The sequence below is a fragment of the Callospermophilus lateralis genome, chromosome 10, assembly GCF_048772815.1.
Source record: "Callospermophilus lateralis isolate mCalLat2 chromosome 10, mCalLat2.hap1, whole genome shotgun sequence".
NCBI lineage: Eukaryota > Metazoa > Chordata > Mammalia > Rodentia > Sciuridae > Callospermophilus > Callospermophilus lateralis.
Genome location: NC_135314.1, coordinates 110,489,598 through 110,503,951, shown reverse-complemented (window position 1 = coordinate 110,503,951; position 14,354 = coordinate 110,489,598). Strand labels below are relative to the sequence as shown.

Sequence of the window (14,354 nt, the reverse complement as noted above, 5' to 3'; positions counted from 1 at the left end):
TGAGGAAATTTCCCCTATCATGATTTATTATAAAGTTATTGTAATTAAGAAAATGTGGAATTGATGAGGGGTAGATAAGCCCAGAAACAGACCCAGGCAACTATGCAAAACCTGGCAATCAAAGAAGTTCTGGAGATCAGAAAAGCAATGCTGGCCACTTGGTAAGTGCTGCTGGACATCTGTTCTTACACAAAGAAAAAAATAGAATCAGGTTCCTTCCTCATATGTACAAAAGTAAATTCCAAATAGATTAAAGGTTAAAAAAAAATTAATGCTTTTAGGGGAAAATATTTTTATAAACCTGAAGAAAGTTTTCTCATTAACAACAACAAGAACAACAACAACAAAAAAAACCCCTCATAAACCATGAAGTTAAAAATTGAAAAAAAAACTAATTTAAGATTGCTATTTCAAATTGATAACAAATAATTGTCTCCCAAATAAGTAAAAATTTTTATAAGAATTCATAAGAAAACCACAAATATCCCAATAGAAAGTACACAAAGGATATGAATGGCTAAATCACAGGATAGAAAATGACCAGTAAATACATATAAAAAGGGTGCACAGCCTCACAAACCATTAAGATGAACACCAAAAACATGAGATATGATCTTGCACCCCCATCAGATTAGCAAAAGCCAGGGAAAGCCAGTGGCCATTAAGATCAAATGCTGGGAAGGAAACGGAGCCACAGAAACACCAGTGCTGCTGGTTGGGATGGAAATTTCCATCATCTTGGTAGTAGGCAGAATAATGCCCCCCAAAATGTGCACATTTCATCCCTGTAACCTGTAAACATCTATGTAATATTGCATTTCAGACAGAATTGCTATGTAAGACTATCCAGATTATCCAGGTGGGCTCGATGTAATCGAAGGGGTCCTTAAAAAGTGAAAGAAGGAGCCAGATGGGGTGGCTCATACCTGTAATGCCAGTGGCCCTATAGTCTGAGGCAGTAGAATCAAAAATTCGAAGTCAGCCTCAGTATTTTAGCCAGGCCCTAAGCAATTTAATGAGACCCTGTCTCAAAACAAAAAATAAGAAGGGCTGGGGATATGGTTCAGAGGTTAAATGCCCCTGGGTTCAATCCCTGGTACCAAAAAACAAACAAACAAAAAAACCAGATAAATAAATAAATACACACACACACACATGAACACAGGTATGTGCTCAGTGTCTCAGGATTCACAAGGAACCAAGCCTTGCCTGCAGTTGGTCTTCACCTGGTGAAACTCATGTCAGACATCTGAACTTTATCGTCACTCTAGGCCACTAACTGTGATAATTTCTTACACAACTATAGAAAACTAACACCATGGCTTTACAAAAGAAATTCAGGAACATCTATAAACTGACTTTCCAGGGGCACACCACCATCTTGCTGCTGAATTATGTGGTTCAGGGGACTGTGAACTTCACCTGAGAACATTCTAGAAATTCAGAAATGCTTCCTGATTAAAAAGAACATGTTAATTTGTGAGTAAAATTTATAGGATCTCTATATCTAGCTGTCTTCATCAGTCTGTTCCAGAAAAGGTCTTCTGCATTGATTTTTGTATTATTTAATTAAAATTGAAGTCAGCTGAAATGACTAATCTCGGGATTTCCCCTTCAACACTCCCCGGGCCTTTAGCCAGCACTATACCAAAAGCTATGGCAGTTTCCCGACCTGCAGTCCAGCTGCAGTCCATTCAACATGACCTCACTCATCAGTTGATCAGAGTATATACACAAGTGCATTCTAGGACCTGGTGGGTTCTGTACAGATGATGTACTGCATTAAAACTTCCTGACCCTTTAAAGGGAAGCTCTTAGTAAAAACAAACAGCAAACAAACAAAATAAGTTATTTAAAATCACATTGTTGAAACTAGACTCTGATAAACACAACTTCTTTTAGAGAGACAGAGAGAGAAGGAAGGAAGGAAGGAAGGAAGGAATGGAGGGAGGGAGGGAGGAAGGGAGGAAGGAAGGAAGGAGACTGAGTATTTCTACACACATGTACCGTGGCCATGTTTGAGATTAATTCTATGAAGTGCATATGGAAAAAGCAGCTCTTGTTATTTTTGTATACATTTGGTATTCTGAAAATATACATTGATATTCTGAAAATCCTAGCCATCTTTCCTTAATGCTTGTAACTAAATGTCTCTTATATGTAAGGTTGTTCCCAGTACCTAATGAAGGGCTGTATGTTTCATTTCTGCTGATCTGAGTCTTTCTGGGTAGGCCTCCTATACACAAAGCCAAGTTTAAAGTAAAAGTAAACAGAGCCAAGACAACTCTTGTTCAAGAGAGCCCTAGAAACCAATCCTCCAAGACACTTAAGTACTTGAGAGGATTTTTGAAAAAAAAAAAAAAAATCCATACCATAAAGCGATAAGCAGATGTTTCCCATATGTCGTTTGCAGATCAGTCTCTGCAGCTTATATGACCTTTTCCTCTTGAAATTTTGCCATTTTAAATGCAGTTATCTTGTATGTCTTTGAGGCAAAACACATGTGACAAACAAGCTGAATCCAAACTGCTCTTGAAATCATGCAGAAATTGGGGATTTAAATTTGCAAGGCTACTTTCTAAACTCTCCAGGGCATAGCTTCCAGATCATTCTTCTGACGCACACCTTTGTGGCTCAGGAATGTGGGCACATTCCTCTGCACGCCTTTTTGGTTCAGTTTCACAGAGTTTCCCAGGTTCCCTCCATGACCCTGCTGGCTTTTCACTTCAACATCAAGGATTCTTGATCAGAGCCGTTTCCTTCTCAAGGCTGTGGTCTGTGACTGTCCCTCAGGTGGCATGACTTGGGGAAAATGTTCATAAGGTAATAATGCTGATTATATCACAAGGTGTTTCCTTTTAGGGTATCAGTTTAAATCAAGTTTTAAGTGATTTTTGAGAACAAGATGCTTTGTGATTTTGTGTGTTTGTTTTTATACCAGGGGAGCTTAACCACTGAGCCCCATCCCCAGCCCTATTTATTTGTTTGTTTGTTTTGGAGACAGGTTTATCTAGGGCCTCCAACTTGCTGAGGCTAACTTTGAACTTGCCATCCTCCTGCCTCAGCCTCCCAAGTTGCTGGGATCGCAGGCGTGTGGCGATGCTGTGTGTTTTCAACAGAAGTGGTGGCTGGGGTCTGTACTATTGCGTGTGTGAGTACAGAGGAGTTGCTTTGGCAGTGTGGCATTTCTGTAGTTGGGAGCTGGTGACATCGCCACTCCCTTGTGTCTCCTCCACAGGAAACACCATGTTGCTGAGGGTGTTGCCTGCCGTGTGTGAAGAGCAGCCTCAGCCCATCCACCGACACCTGACAGGGCTCCTGGCCTTGATGCCTCAGCTGGAGCAACCAGAGCAGTACCATCTCCTGCGGCTTCTGCACGTGGCAGCAAGGAGGCGACAAGTGGAGGTAAGAAGTGTGTTCAGACGCCTTGGTCCACACAACCTGCGTGGTTCCGGATGGTGGGACAGGATGTGAGCGCAGTGTTCCCTCACCCATCTCCACAGGAAGGCCTTCACCTCCTTAGGATTTTACGAGCACATGTAAGAATACACACACGTGTATTTAGTGAGGAACTGGCTCGTGCAGTAATGAGGCCAAGCTGTCCCATCTGTTGTCTGAAAGACGTAGACCCAGGAAAGACAGTGACACAGTTCAAGTGCACACTCCTGAGAACTGGAGGACCGATGGTGTCCAGCCCTGTCTGGGGGCAGCAGAACACCAGGGTTCCTGCTCAAGCAACAACAAGGCAGAGCCACTCTCCCTTCCTGCAGCTTTTTGTTCTATTTAGGTCCCCAACCATTGGATGGTGCCCTCCTGCTATGGAAGGGCAATCTGCTTGAGTCAGTCTACCCACTAAAGTGCTGATCATGTCCCAAAATATTTTCACAGGCCTTTCGGAAATAGCGTTTATGCAAATGTCAGAGCACCTGAGACCCAGTCAAGTGGACACATAGTTAACCACCACAGGTAGTAAAAGTCACCAAGTGCAAACTTGTAGCCCATTGTAGGATGACTTTCCCACCAGTCTAACAGGGCTACGTAGGATGCCTGTTTTACCCCTGGAGCTGCTCCTGACCTGGAGGACACCCAGAGAGGAGCTAGAGGGTGCCAGGAAGGAGGAAGTGGAATTGGATTCTGAAGGATTCCAACACGCATGCTTAGCCAAGATGGATGGTGAACCCCAGGCTATATCAAATTACGGTGGCACCTGTGCTCCCTCCCCCTAGAGTGTCAATATGTGGCTCAGGGGCCGGGTGGGTGCAGGCAGTCATTTACCGTGGACAGTATATGGAAGGGATGCTTAGGAAATGACCATGTGAGTATAGGCTGCCAATTCAAAAAGGGCAGAGAAAACCAGGAGAATTAAAAAAAAAAAAATGCACACACACACACACACACACACACAGTAAGAATAAAGAAATGGAAGGTGTGTAAAGAAATAGTAGAAAGGACAGGGTACTGGAGGAAGCTAGGGAAAGTGTTCCAGGGCGCAAGTGGAGGAGTCGGTTTCAGAAAGGATCGAGGATGGAAAGGAAGGTTGAAGGTACAGTGCTGTGTGGGGTGAGGAGTGACCTGGAGGGTCACTGGTCCCATCAGCTACTGGAGCTATGATAAAGCACACCAACTTAGTGGTTTAAAGCAACACGATTTTTATCTTTAGAGCTCCACAGGTCAGGATCAGCAGGGCTGATTCCCTCTGGGGATCTGTTGTCCTTTCTGACTTCCAGATGTGGCTGGTGTTCCGTGGCTTGTGCCTTCAACTCTCATCCCTGCTCTTCTCATCCTGTCTCCATCGCTGTCTCTGGTACCCCCTTCTCCCTCCCTCCTAGGAGGATGCTTTTGGCCACACGGGGGCTGTCCACATACTTCAGGCTAATCTGCCCATCTCAAGATCCTTAACTTTATCCCATGTACAGAGTTCCTTTGGCCACACAAAGTAACACACATGCAAGTTCTGGGGACTGAAACATGGATATCTTTGGGGGACCATTATTCTGCCTACCACAGGAAGAGCCTGGGGACCAGGTGATATGGGGAGAAGGGAGGAGTGACCCAAAGGCCAAATGTGGCTTCACAGACAATGGATGTGCCATTCTATCTGCGCATTGAGAGCAGGAGCAAAGCACACATCGTAGGGGGGTGGGTTCAGTAGAAGTTCCAGAGGGATCTGAGGAGGGGATCATAATTCAACTTGTTTCCCAGGGGTAAAGGCTGGATATGAAGGTAAATGAAGCCAAAAGGAGGCTCACTTAAAGGATGAGGAGGGAAAAGGGCTGGGGGCCACCCACCCAATATGGTGGGATGCAAGAGAGAGAGGACACCCCCCACCACGGTACTCTAGGAGCTTCCATCCAAACGCTGTGCTGCCCAGAGGCCCAGGGAGGGCTTATGAGCCCGGTCCTCACAACCTCCAGAAGGTTGTCCTGGATGAACCCTCAGGCCACTGAGCCTTAACATCCATGCTGCCACACCTGGATGTTTCTTGCTACTCTTTCCTGGCTGTTCCAGTCCTTTAGATGGCAGCCAAAACATGCCGTGACTCTTCTCTGGCTCCTTTCTCCCTCCGTCCTCACCACAGCAGAGTTGTGTAGTGGACTTGTCTGCACTGGCCCCTCTCCTCCGGGCCACCTTGACCTAGGCAGGTGCTTTAGACATGAGAACCTCCTGATCATCCCACATCCCCAGGGCTGGAGAACACCTGGGGTGGACACAGAAGTCCTTTCATGGCTATTTGCTACATGGATGAGTTAGTATGAGTGCCTAAATCTGCAGGGAACTTGATCATTTTCAAGGACTTCTTATTTACATTTTAGTATCTCATTAATTCCTGCAAATAACTCTGTGATGTGTTATTTTCCCCCCTGTTTTTTGTTGGTCAAAATGGGTCCTCTGCAAAATAAACTTGCCCCTCGTCACCTGTGTAGTAAGCATTGAGACAGGTCCAGGACTTTGAGGCCAGACTCTCTGGCTCCAGCTCCCTCCTCTCCTGGCCTGGGGAGGTCACTGAGTCCCTTCCACTTGAGAAACTGCGAGGGGGTTCTCTCAGCGCTGGCCCTGGCCGACAAAGGGCACTGATAGTGGCTGAGCTCATGCCATGTACCAGACCCTGTGTGGGTATTCTGCAGACATTACCTCATCCATTCCCCACAACAAGCTTTTTATTTTACACACGGAAAAGCCGGAGTTTGGAGAGATTACCAACAGCGGTGGAGACAGGGAGTGGCTTGGCGAGGTGGCTTTTCACACATGCCTCAGTCTTATCAGCAGGACCAGTTTTTATCTGGGTGATTCCATGTCTCTCTCCAGTCAGAATAGCCTCCCCAAAACCACCCCCTACAGACAATCTGAGTCTGACGCTAGTGAGGTGACTCCCAGAGCCAGATAGTTGAGGCCCAGTGACAGCATAACCTAGTCTGGTTCCAGCCAATGGAATCTCTCAACACTAAAAGGTTGAGGGGTCAGGCTGCAACGTATGGAGCAAGTGGGTGTTCCAGGGAAGTTGGTAGAAGGCGCAGGGCAGTGACAGTCCGAGGGCAGGCTAGACAAGAGGAGGAGGAGAGCTGAAGGCAAGAGGAGAGGGTGAGTACAGACTTGGGTGGGCATTGTGGGTGCTGAGTGTGAGTCCCAGGACCAGGAGGCCAGGGTTAGGAGGCCCCTGCGGTGACATGTGGAGACTCTGCTGTTCAGCATCCTTAAGGTGCAAGGAGTTGCAAAGAGAAATAATGGCCCTGCTGGTCTCCTGTGGGCCTTCCCTTCACATGCAGGCTGCCCTCACCTGCCCCTTAGCCCTTCTGCAACTCTCTGGGCCTAAGCTGCCACAGGCCATGAGATGCAGAAGTGGCGGGTTCAGCTCCTCTCTTCTCTGTTTTTAATTAGACAGTGGGCAAGGGGACAGGAGGAACTGTGAAGGCAGGACTTGCTGAGAGAAGAAAGAGAGTGAGTGGTAATAATCAGAAACACAGACTGCAGCCAGGCACAGTGGCCACACCTGGAATCCCAGTGACTCAGGAGGCTGAGGCAGGAGGATTCGAGTTCCAGGACATCCTCAGCCACTTAGTGAGGCCCTAAGCAACTTAACAAGACCCTGTCTCAAAACAAAACACACACACACACAAAGAACTGCAGATGTAGCTCAGTGGTCGAGCACCCCTGGGTTCAATGGCAAAAGCCCCAGTATCTAAAAAAGAAAAAGAAAAAAAATGCAGACTGCTGCTCTCAACTTAAATCTAGTTAATTTCACTTCAAGTAAAATAAGCAGCTAAACAGGGAAGGCTTTGACCCCTGTAAGATTGTGATTAAAGTGGAACCTTGATTTCCGAGTAAGACAACTACCGACTCTCAGAGGTAGACGGTGTGGGCCTGTAGATGGGAAATGTGCAGCTTATTTCCTGTTTCCTTTTGGCCCTTCACACCACCCACCCTCTGACAAGAAGAAGACAGCCCTCTAGGTCTGGAGGGTCAATAGTAGACCCTCAAAAGATGTTCTCTACGTAAGCTGTTGGGAGAACTTCAGCACCCCCCCGCCCCATGTTGAACTCTGGGCTGCGGTTGGCTGGGCAGGGGGACCCCATTCTTCTTCCTGGCCTCTGGGCCCTTCTTTTCAAGAAACTATTCTTCCCATGAAGAGAGGCTTCCCTGCTCATGACTTATGGTTGATACCTCCAGAGAGCTCTCGGGATCCATTTCTAGCAAAAGGCTGGGCAGTCAGTTTTCCAAGTGGCCCTGATGAGCATCAGTGCTGTCTGTTCTTGGCCGTCACAGCCCTGCCACAGTCTAGCCAGCAAAAGGAACAGCCTCTAGCAGCATGTGTGTGCACCTCTGTTTTCCTCAGGACGTGAGCCTCTGAAGGGTGGTGCAGCCCTCTGTGGAGTGCCGCTCAGACCCAGAGGAGCTGGGAGGGGGGGGGAGTGGCTCCCTGCAGAGAGAGGCTTCTCACCAAACATTCCTCCTCTGCAAACGCCCAGTCCTGCAGGCTGCCAGCACTCAGGTCAGCCTGGGTGTTTATTTAAAGTGAGAATTCGTTTGTTTTTTTTTTTAATTGTATTTTTTTAATTTTTTTTTCTTTAATTTTTATTGTTGGTTGTTCAAAACATTACATAGTTCTTGACATATCATATTTCATACTTTGATTCAAGTGGGTTATGAACTCCCATTTTTACACGTATACAGATTGCAGCATCATCCATGGAACATCAAGAGGAAGGAGCCATGGAATACATGGACCTCTCTCAAACAGCCCTCAGAGCTAAGCCCCCGTTGTCAATGTCATGTATTTTCATTGTGGCGGGAATAACTCATAAAGGAAAGGGTGGTAATCATTTTGTAGATTTCTTGAGATTAATGAATTTAATGCCAGTCAAACTGATTGAGAGAGAAAGTTTGGCTTCAGGGTTAATTTAAGAGGCAGTGTGCGGGTGCCCACGTGTCTCCCTTTTGCTCTACACACAGGAATTTAAATGTCTTTCACTGCCAATTAAGTTATGGCATGGTCTTCAGAGGACCCTGTCCTTAGGTGCCCATGGCCTGGAGAGATGAATCCACAAAACTTGAACTCAATGACTGAACACTGAGCTCATGAACAGCCTCGTGGGGAAGCACAGAAAAGTGGGCCATGATCACAGCCGTCCAGGCTGGGGCCCCATCCACTGGCTGTGGAGGGCTCTGGTCTGCCCTCCCTCTCATGCCCCATCCCTACCCACTCACTGACTCCAGATGTCACAGTTGGAATCTGGAATGTCCCCCAAAGTCTTGTCCCCACTGCAACAAAGGTTCCAGCTGGGGTTTTGAGGAGTGATTGGATGATGAGGGCTCCAACCTCATTGTGGATCAATAGTTTGATGACATTATTGGAGGTGGTAGAAATTTTAGGAGGTGGGACCTAGTTGGAAGAAATAGGTCACTGGGGACATGCCCTGGCGACTTGTTCCTGGCCCCTTTTCTCTCTTCTCCTCCTTTCCTCTTTCTTCCCACCTCTCCTCCGCCACACCCTTCCACCATGATGCTCTGCCTCACCTCAGGCCCACAGCAGTGAAGGTGCCAAGCATGGCCTGAGACCTCTGAGACCACGAGTCCTAATAAATTTTCCTCCTTCAAGTGGTTCACATCAGGGGTTTTGGTCACATCGAGGCAGTGCTGACTGACACACAGCTGGCCGTAGCCCTGGACAACACAGGTCTGCTTTCATCAGTCATATAGGCCTGGGTGCTCAGGCCTGTCCAGAGGGCCTTCAGAGGAAAAGCCATGCCAGCAATGTGACCTGTATTTCTGAGCGGTGGCTTAGGTGACCTTCATGTGTGAGCCATTTTGTTCGAAAAGACAAAAGTAGGAAGAGAGGGGCAGGGGCAAGGCAGGCAGGGTCAGAGGCTGAGGGCCAGAGCTCCATTCCCTCTGCAGAGCCCCAGATTATACTTCAGACCAAACAGCCCGATGGTTTCACGGCAGGTTTGTCAGTTTTGTGGAGCAGGGAAGCATTTGGGCGTGTGATATGCACCTCTAGTGGGAGTCCAGCCCAGGTCCTGAGGGGGTGGGTGGACCAGAGGGAAGATGAAATTTGGAATTATGAGACATCTGTGTTCAGGCACTGTGGTGCCAGTGCTGTGCAGCGGGGCCTCAGGGAAAGGCAGAACAAGTACCCACTGGTAAACATGCTACATGGCTGTGACCTTGCCGGATCGACCTTGGGCCATGAGAGAGTTTTGAGGTCTCTCAAGGAGTTCATGGGATCAGATTGGGGTTTTAGGATAGTGCCCTGGTGGCGCTGAGGAGGAGAATAGAAGGCAGAGGCTTGGGGCAGGAGGCCAGCTTGGGAGCTCCTTCCACGATTCCTTCCTGAATTGTAGAAGGAGTCCTATGGCCATGCCAGCTGCCTTCTCAGCCATCTATGTCTCAGTGGCGGCTCTGTCTGCAGCAATATGGGGCCTTCTTTGATTCATGCAACCAGCTCCCCATGAGGCAGTATTGAAGACCCAGCCCACGGACGTGCCAGATGTTTGGAAAATGAAGTCCTCCTAATCTAGGAATAATCTCTCTAAAGCCCAAAGCACCATTTTTCTTTCATGTGTGTGATAAACTTCAAAAAGCATCCATCTTTTTTACCACCAACTTAATCAACGTTGGACTATTAGGAATTCAAAGCAAAATAATCAACTTCTGTTTATTGGTAAAATTGTTATTGCTTTTTTATAAAATTCAGAACTTCTCTTCTGTGTCCAGCTGTCTGTCTGTATATGCCCTGTGTGTGTCCCCCTTTCCTTACTTCTTTTCTTTTTTTAAAAAATAAATTCTTTTTTAGTTGTAGGTGAATACAATACCTTTATTTTATTTATTTGTTTTTTTAATGTGGTGCTGAGGCTCAAAGCCAGGGCCTCACATGTGCTAGGAGAGTGCACTCCACTGAGCCACAACCCCAGCCCCCTTCTTCCTTCCTCTTTTTCTCTATGAGGCTACAGACACATCCCACTCTTGTGAGGTTTGTGATATATGGGCTGAAGTTTAAATTTAAAAATGAAGTTAGTGTGGTTAAAAATATGTGTCGCAGAGCCCTCTGTTCCAGGAATAAGTACCTGTGGGGTGAGGGATGGGAAATGGAACTTTTGGGGAGGGGCCAGGAAATGTGTGAGCATTTTCCATTTCTGAAGGCCTCTGTTAGGTATGTTGCCTGACCTGCAGCAGCTGGCTGACACTTGTGCCCTGTGTGCCCAGGTGGTATCTCTGCAGGACACAGGCCCTCCCAGATGCACAGGCAACGTTTAGAGGTCACTTGTGCCCCTCACCAGGAACTCGCCCTCTCCTTTCCTCCCCAAATGCTGGATATGACAGGAATTTTCCAACTACACTCAGGCTCCTAGTTATCCAAGAACTGTCTTTGTCATGTCCCTGTAATGTTACATATGACTCATGACAGCAACTGTGTTTAATTAACATTGCAACACCTCTGGGTGGGAGTGATATTCTATTCAATGCTACCCAGAAAATTAGATTTGCCTTCCTTTGATTTTTTTCCCCCTCAAATATTTACCAACCCATCTTCTGGCCAGGCTGTGCACTGGGCATTGTAACCACTGGCGGAGCTAACTAGTGGTTTAGACCTGTAGTGAGAGGCAGGCATGAGAAGGACCTGGGCAGAGCCTCAGAGGGCACAGCAGAGCTTCTTCAGGGCCCTAGACTGAGAGGGAAGAACTTCTGAGGAAGCAGCAGTTAATCAGAGGCCTCAAGAATGATCAGGAGTTGATCCAGCAAATAGGGACAACAAGCGTTCCAGGTAGAGCTAGCCACAGGGGTAAAACCCCCAAACAAGAGCAAGCACAGCAGTCTGGAAAGTGGCCTTGGCAATTTGATCTGTGATGGGAGCAGGATGCCAGAGGGAGGAATGGCGGGCCAGGAGTTGAGTGAAAAGTGGGGTAGGAATCACTTCAGAAAAGCCATGTTAAGCTTCCTTCTTGACAGCAAGGTCAAGTAGACGGACTCTAAGAAATGAAGGGAGAGCCTGGCACAGTGGTCACACTTGAAATCTCAGCGACTTGGAGGCTGAGGCAGGAGGAGCACAAGTTTCAGGCTAGCCTCAGCAATTTAGCAAGGCCCCAAGCAACTTAGTGAGACTCTGTCTCTATATAAAAAATAAAAAGGGCTGAGGATGTGGCTCAGTAGTTAAGCACCCTGAGTTCAATCCCTGGTACCTAAAAAAGTTTTTAAAAGGGTCACATTTTCTAATATAAATTATTTCATCCTTATATTAATAAAAGCACTGAGAATCAAGAAAGGGCAGTGGTAATATGGTGGAAATCATTTTGCTTTAATAATTTCATCATCTTGTTTCAAAATGGAAAATTGAAGAAAACGTGGAGCTCTTTCCTTCTTCCTTATTTTTATTATTAGCATTTCTAATACTTGAAGGCTTTGAGTAACGTCACCAAGGACCTCTTTCATACTTATATTAAGTCATTCGAACTGCAGCTCCCTGAGTTGTTTCAGGGGATGTAACTTAGCTGGGACACAACACGTCAAAACTAGATTGACAAGTAGCTGGATCTCAGCATTTTATAAACTACTCTCTGCAACACAAGACTCAGATTAAAAGAAGAAGCAAACAATAGGCCTGGAGATTTTATTGTGAATGTTAGATTCTGAAATGTAGAGGTTTGCTTCTATCCCAGCGAGAGTGACAATCCCAGGTGTGCTGAGTTCTGATTTAATACTTGACATACTTGCTTTGGAAGTCGATTCTGCTTTACTGCTTTCCTCGTTTCTTCACTCATCCCTCCTCTCATCTCTCTGTAGGTGGTTCAGAAGTGTGTTCCCTTCCTAATCAGTCATTTGAAGGATGCAACCCACAATGACGTCATCCTAAACATCCTCACAGAGATCTCGGGCTACGAGCCAGCGGCGCTGGACAGCTGCCTTCCGAGGCTGAAGGAGATTGGGGAAAGGTTCCCTTGTCTCATCGGACAGCTGGCCAGGATTTATGGAGCTGTTGGGCTTGTGGATGAAGTAAGTTGGGCTTTTCTCTCCATTTCCCTGAATCCTTCTGGCACTTACACCACTGGAACTCCAGAGCCTCCACTTTGTCCTGGGACTTCTGGGTTCCCATTTCTCTTTCAAACCTTTTAGAGGGACAGTGACCTCTGATTTGAACCTTGTTGGTTATGGGGACAGTTCAGGATGTAAGGACTTCCTTGCCTGGCCATCACCTGAGGAAGAAAGGGGATTAGGATGGAGAGGGCACAAGGACAGACTCAAAACGCTTAACAGCAGTGGCTCATAAAAGGCTTTATTCCATTTCTAGTAGCAGCTCCACTTAACCTGGGGGACCCTCCATAAGTACAGGATGGCGCTCAGAGACCACCTGCTCCCCACAGCCCGTAGCTGTCATGTCAGTGAGGCCTGGCTCAGCATGCTTTGAGCCCTCTGGATGATGTCACTTGGGAGAGTGAAATAAACGTTTGTGGATGTTTAAAAGATCTAGCCTAAATATTTACATAGTGGAATGTTTCAGCGGGGACAAGAGAAGGCCATCAGAGTTTATGGAGATTAAGAGAGGAAGAAAGTTTCTAGAAATTCAGGTTCTGAGAGTGTACATGCACATGTACACACGAAACGTGTCTCTCGGATGCTTTTATATTAGGATTTTGAATTTTTATACCCTTAAGTGCAAATATATCATTGACTGAAGTTTTCATTTAATTCACTTCCACATAATTAGCTATTAGATAAACACGAAATCGTCCAACTTTTAAAAGGAATTTTGTGGTTCATCAAGTTCAATCCCTTGATACTGTATAAGATAAAAAAAATTAGAAACAGAAAGATTATATGACTTACCCACACGTAAACTGAGCCAGTCAGTGATCCAGGTGGAGTCAGCTCTTTGATATCCTTAATATTTCTTTTCAAATGTTGTCTTAAAAATGAATCTTTGGTGCCATTCTGTTTTATTTCTGCTGAGAGTTGTGGGAAACTCATGAGTCCTGGGCTTCCTTCTGATTCAGAATCCCTCTCCAGCCTTCCAGAAGGGGATCACTTGCCCAAGCAGCCCACTCGTGCCATGTGAGATGTCCTGGACTTGCTGCTTAGTGTAATCCCCCCGCTGCTATTGAGATTGTCCTGCACCTAACACCCTCTGCCTTCCGGTGCGCTTGCCCTGCCTGGCACCCTGGGACTTGCTGGTGCCAGGAGGACTTGCTGCTGTATGTTTGGGGGATGCCTCAGCTGTAATCTACTTGACAGACTCTGCTGACCTTGCAGATCTTTGCAAGGACCAAAAATGCAACCTCTGAGATTGAGACCCTAGAACCTTAAAAAAAAAAAAGAAAAAAAAGCACCTCAATAGCAGTTCTTTTAGTCACAAACAATCTATGATTCATTAATATATAGCAATGCCTATTGGAGGGGACTCAGTTCCCATGAAAATTATAATTTAAAAATCTAAAACAACACTACCCACGTGCAGCCCACGACATGCAGTCATGCTGCCATAGGGGTATATCTCAGCAGAGGCTAGCCTGAGACTGTTCTGGTAGTCACATTCGTGTGACACTCAGTGGGTGCAGGGAAGGGCAGAGGGACCAAGTTACCTGAGGATACCTGTTCCCTGGGCATCTTGGGGGAGGGTCCCAGGACCTGAGGAGAACTCTGCAGACTCTCATGTCCTTGTGTAAAATGGCACAGTATTTGCCTAAAGTCCTCACACATCTTCCTGTGTGTTCTACACCCTCTCTATATGACTTATGATACTGACTATAGTATAAATCATCATCCTATATCATTTAGGGAATAATAATAATTTTTGAAAATCTTCACATATTTAGTATAGGCAAAATTTTTTTCCAAATATTTATCCACAGTTGGTCAAATACCAT

At 46.3% G+C, this 14,354-nt stretch overlaps 1 protein-coding gene across 2 annotated transcripts in view; it reads left to right on the top strand.

Moving 5' to 3' along the window:
• Positions 1 to 14,354, top strand: part of Veph1 (ventricular zone expressed PH domain containing 1) — a 217,734-nt gene that overhangs the window by 64,329 nt on the left and 139,051 nt on the right. For both annotated transcript variants that reach the window (XM_076868484.2, XM_076868483.2), the window contains exons 4-5: positions 3,239 to 3,405; positions 12,277 to 12,486. In XM_076868484.2, the coding sequence (XP_076724599.2) occupies positions 3,239 to 3,405; positions 12,277 to 12,486 (377 nt within the window). The remainder of the gene's footprint in view (positions 1 to 3,238; positions 3,406 to 12,276; positions 12,487 to 14,354) is intronic.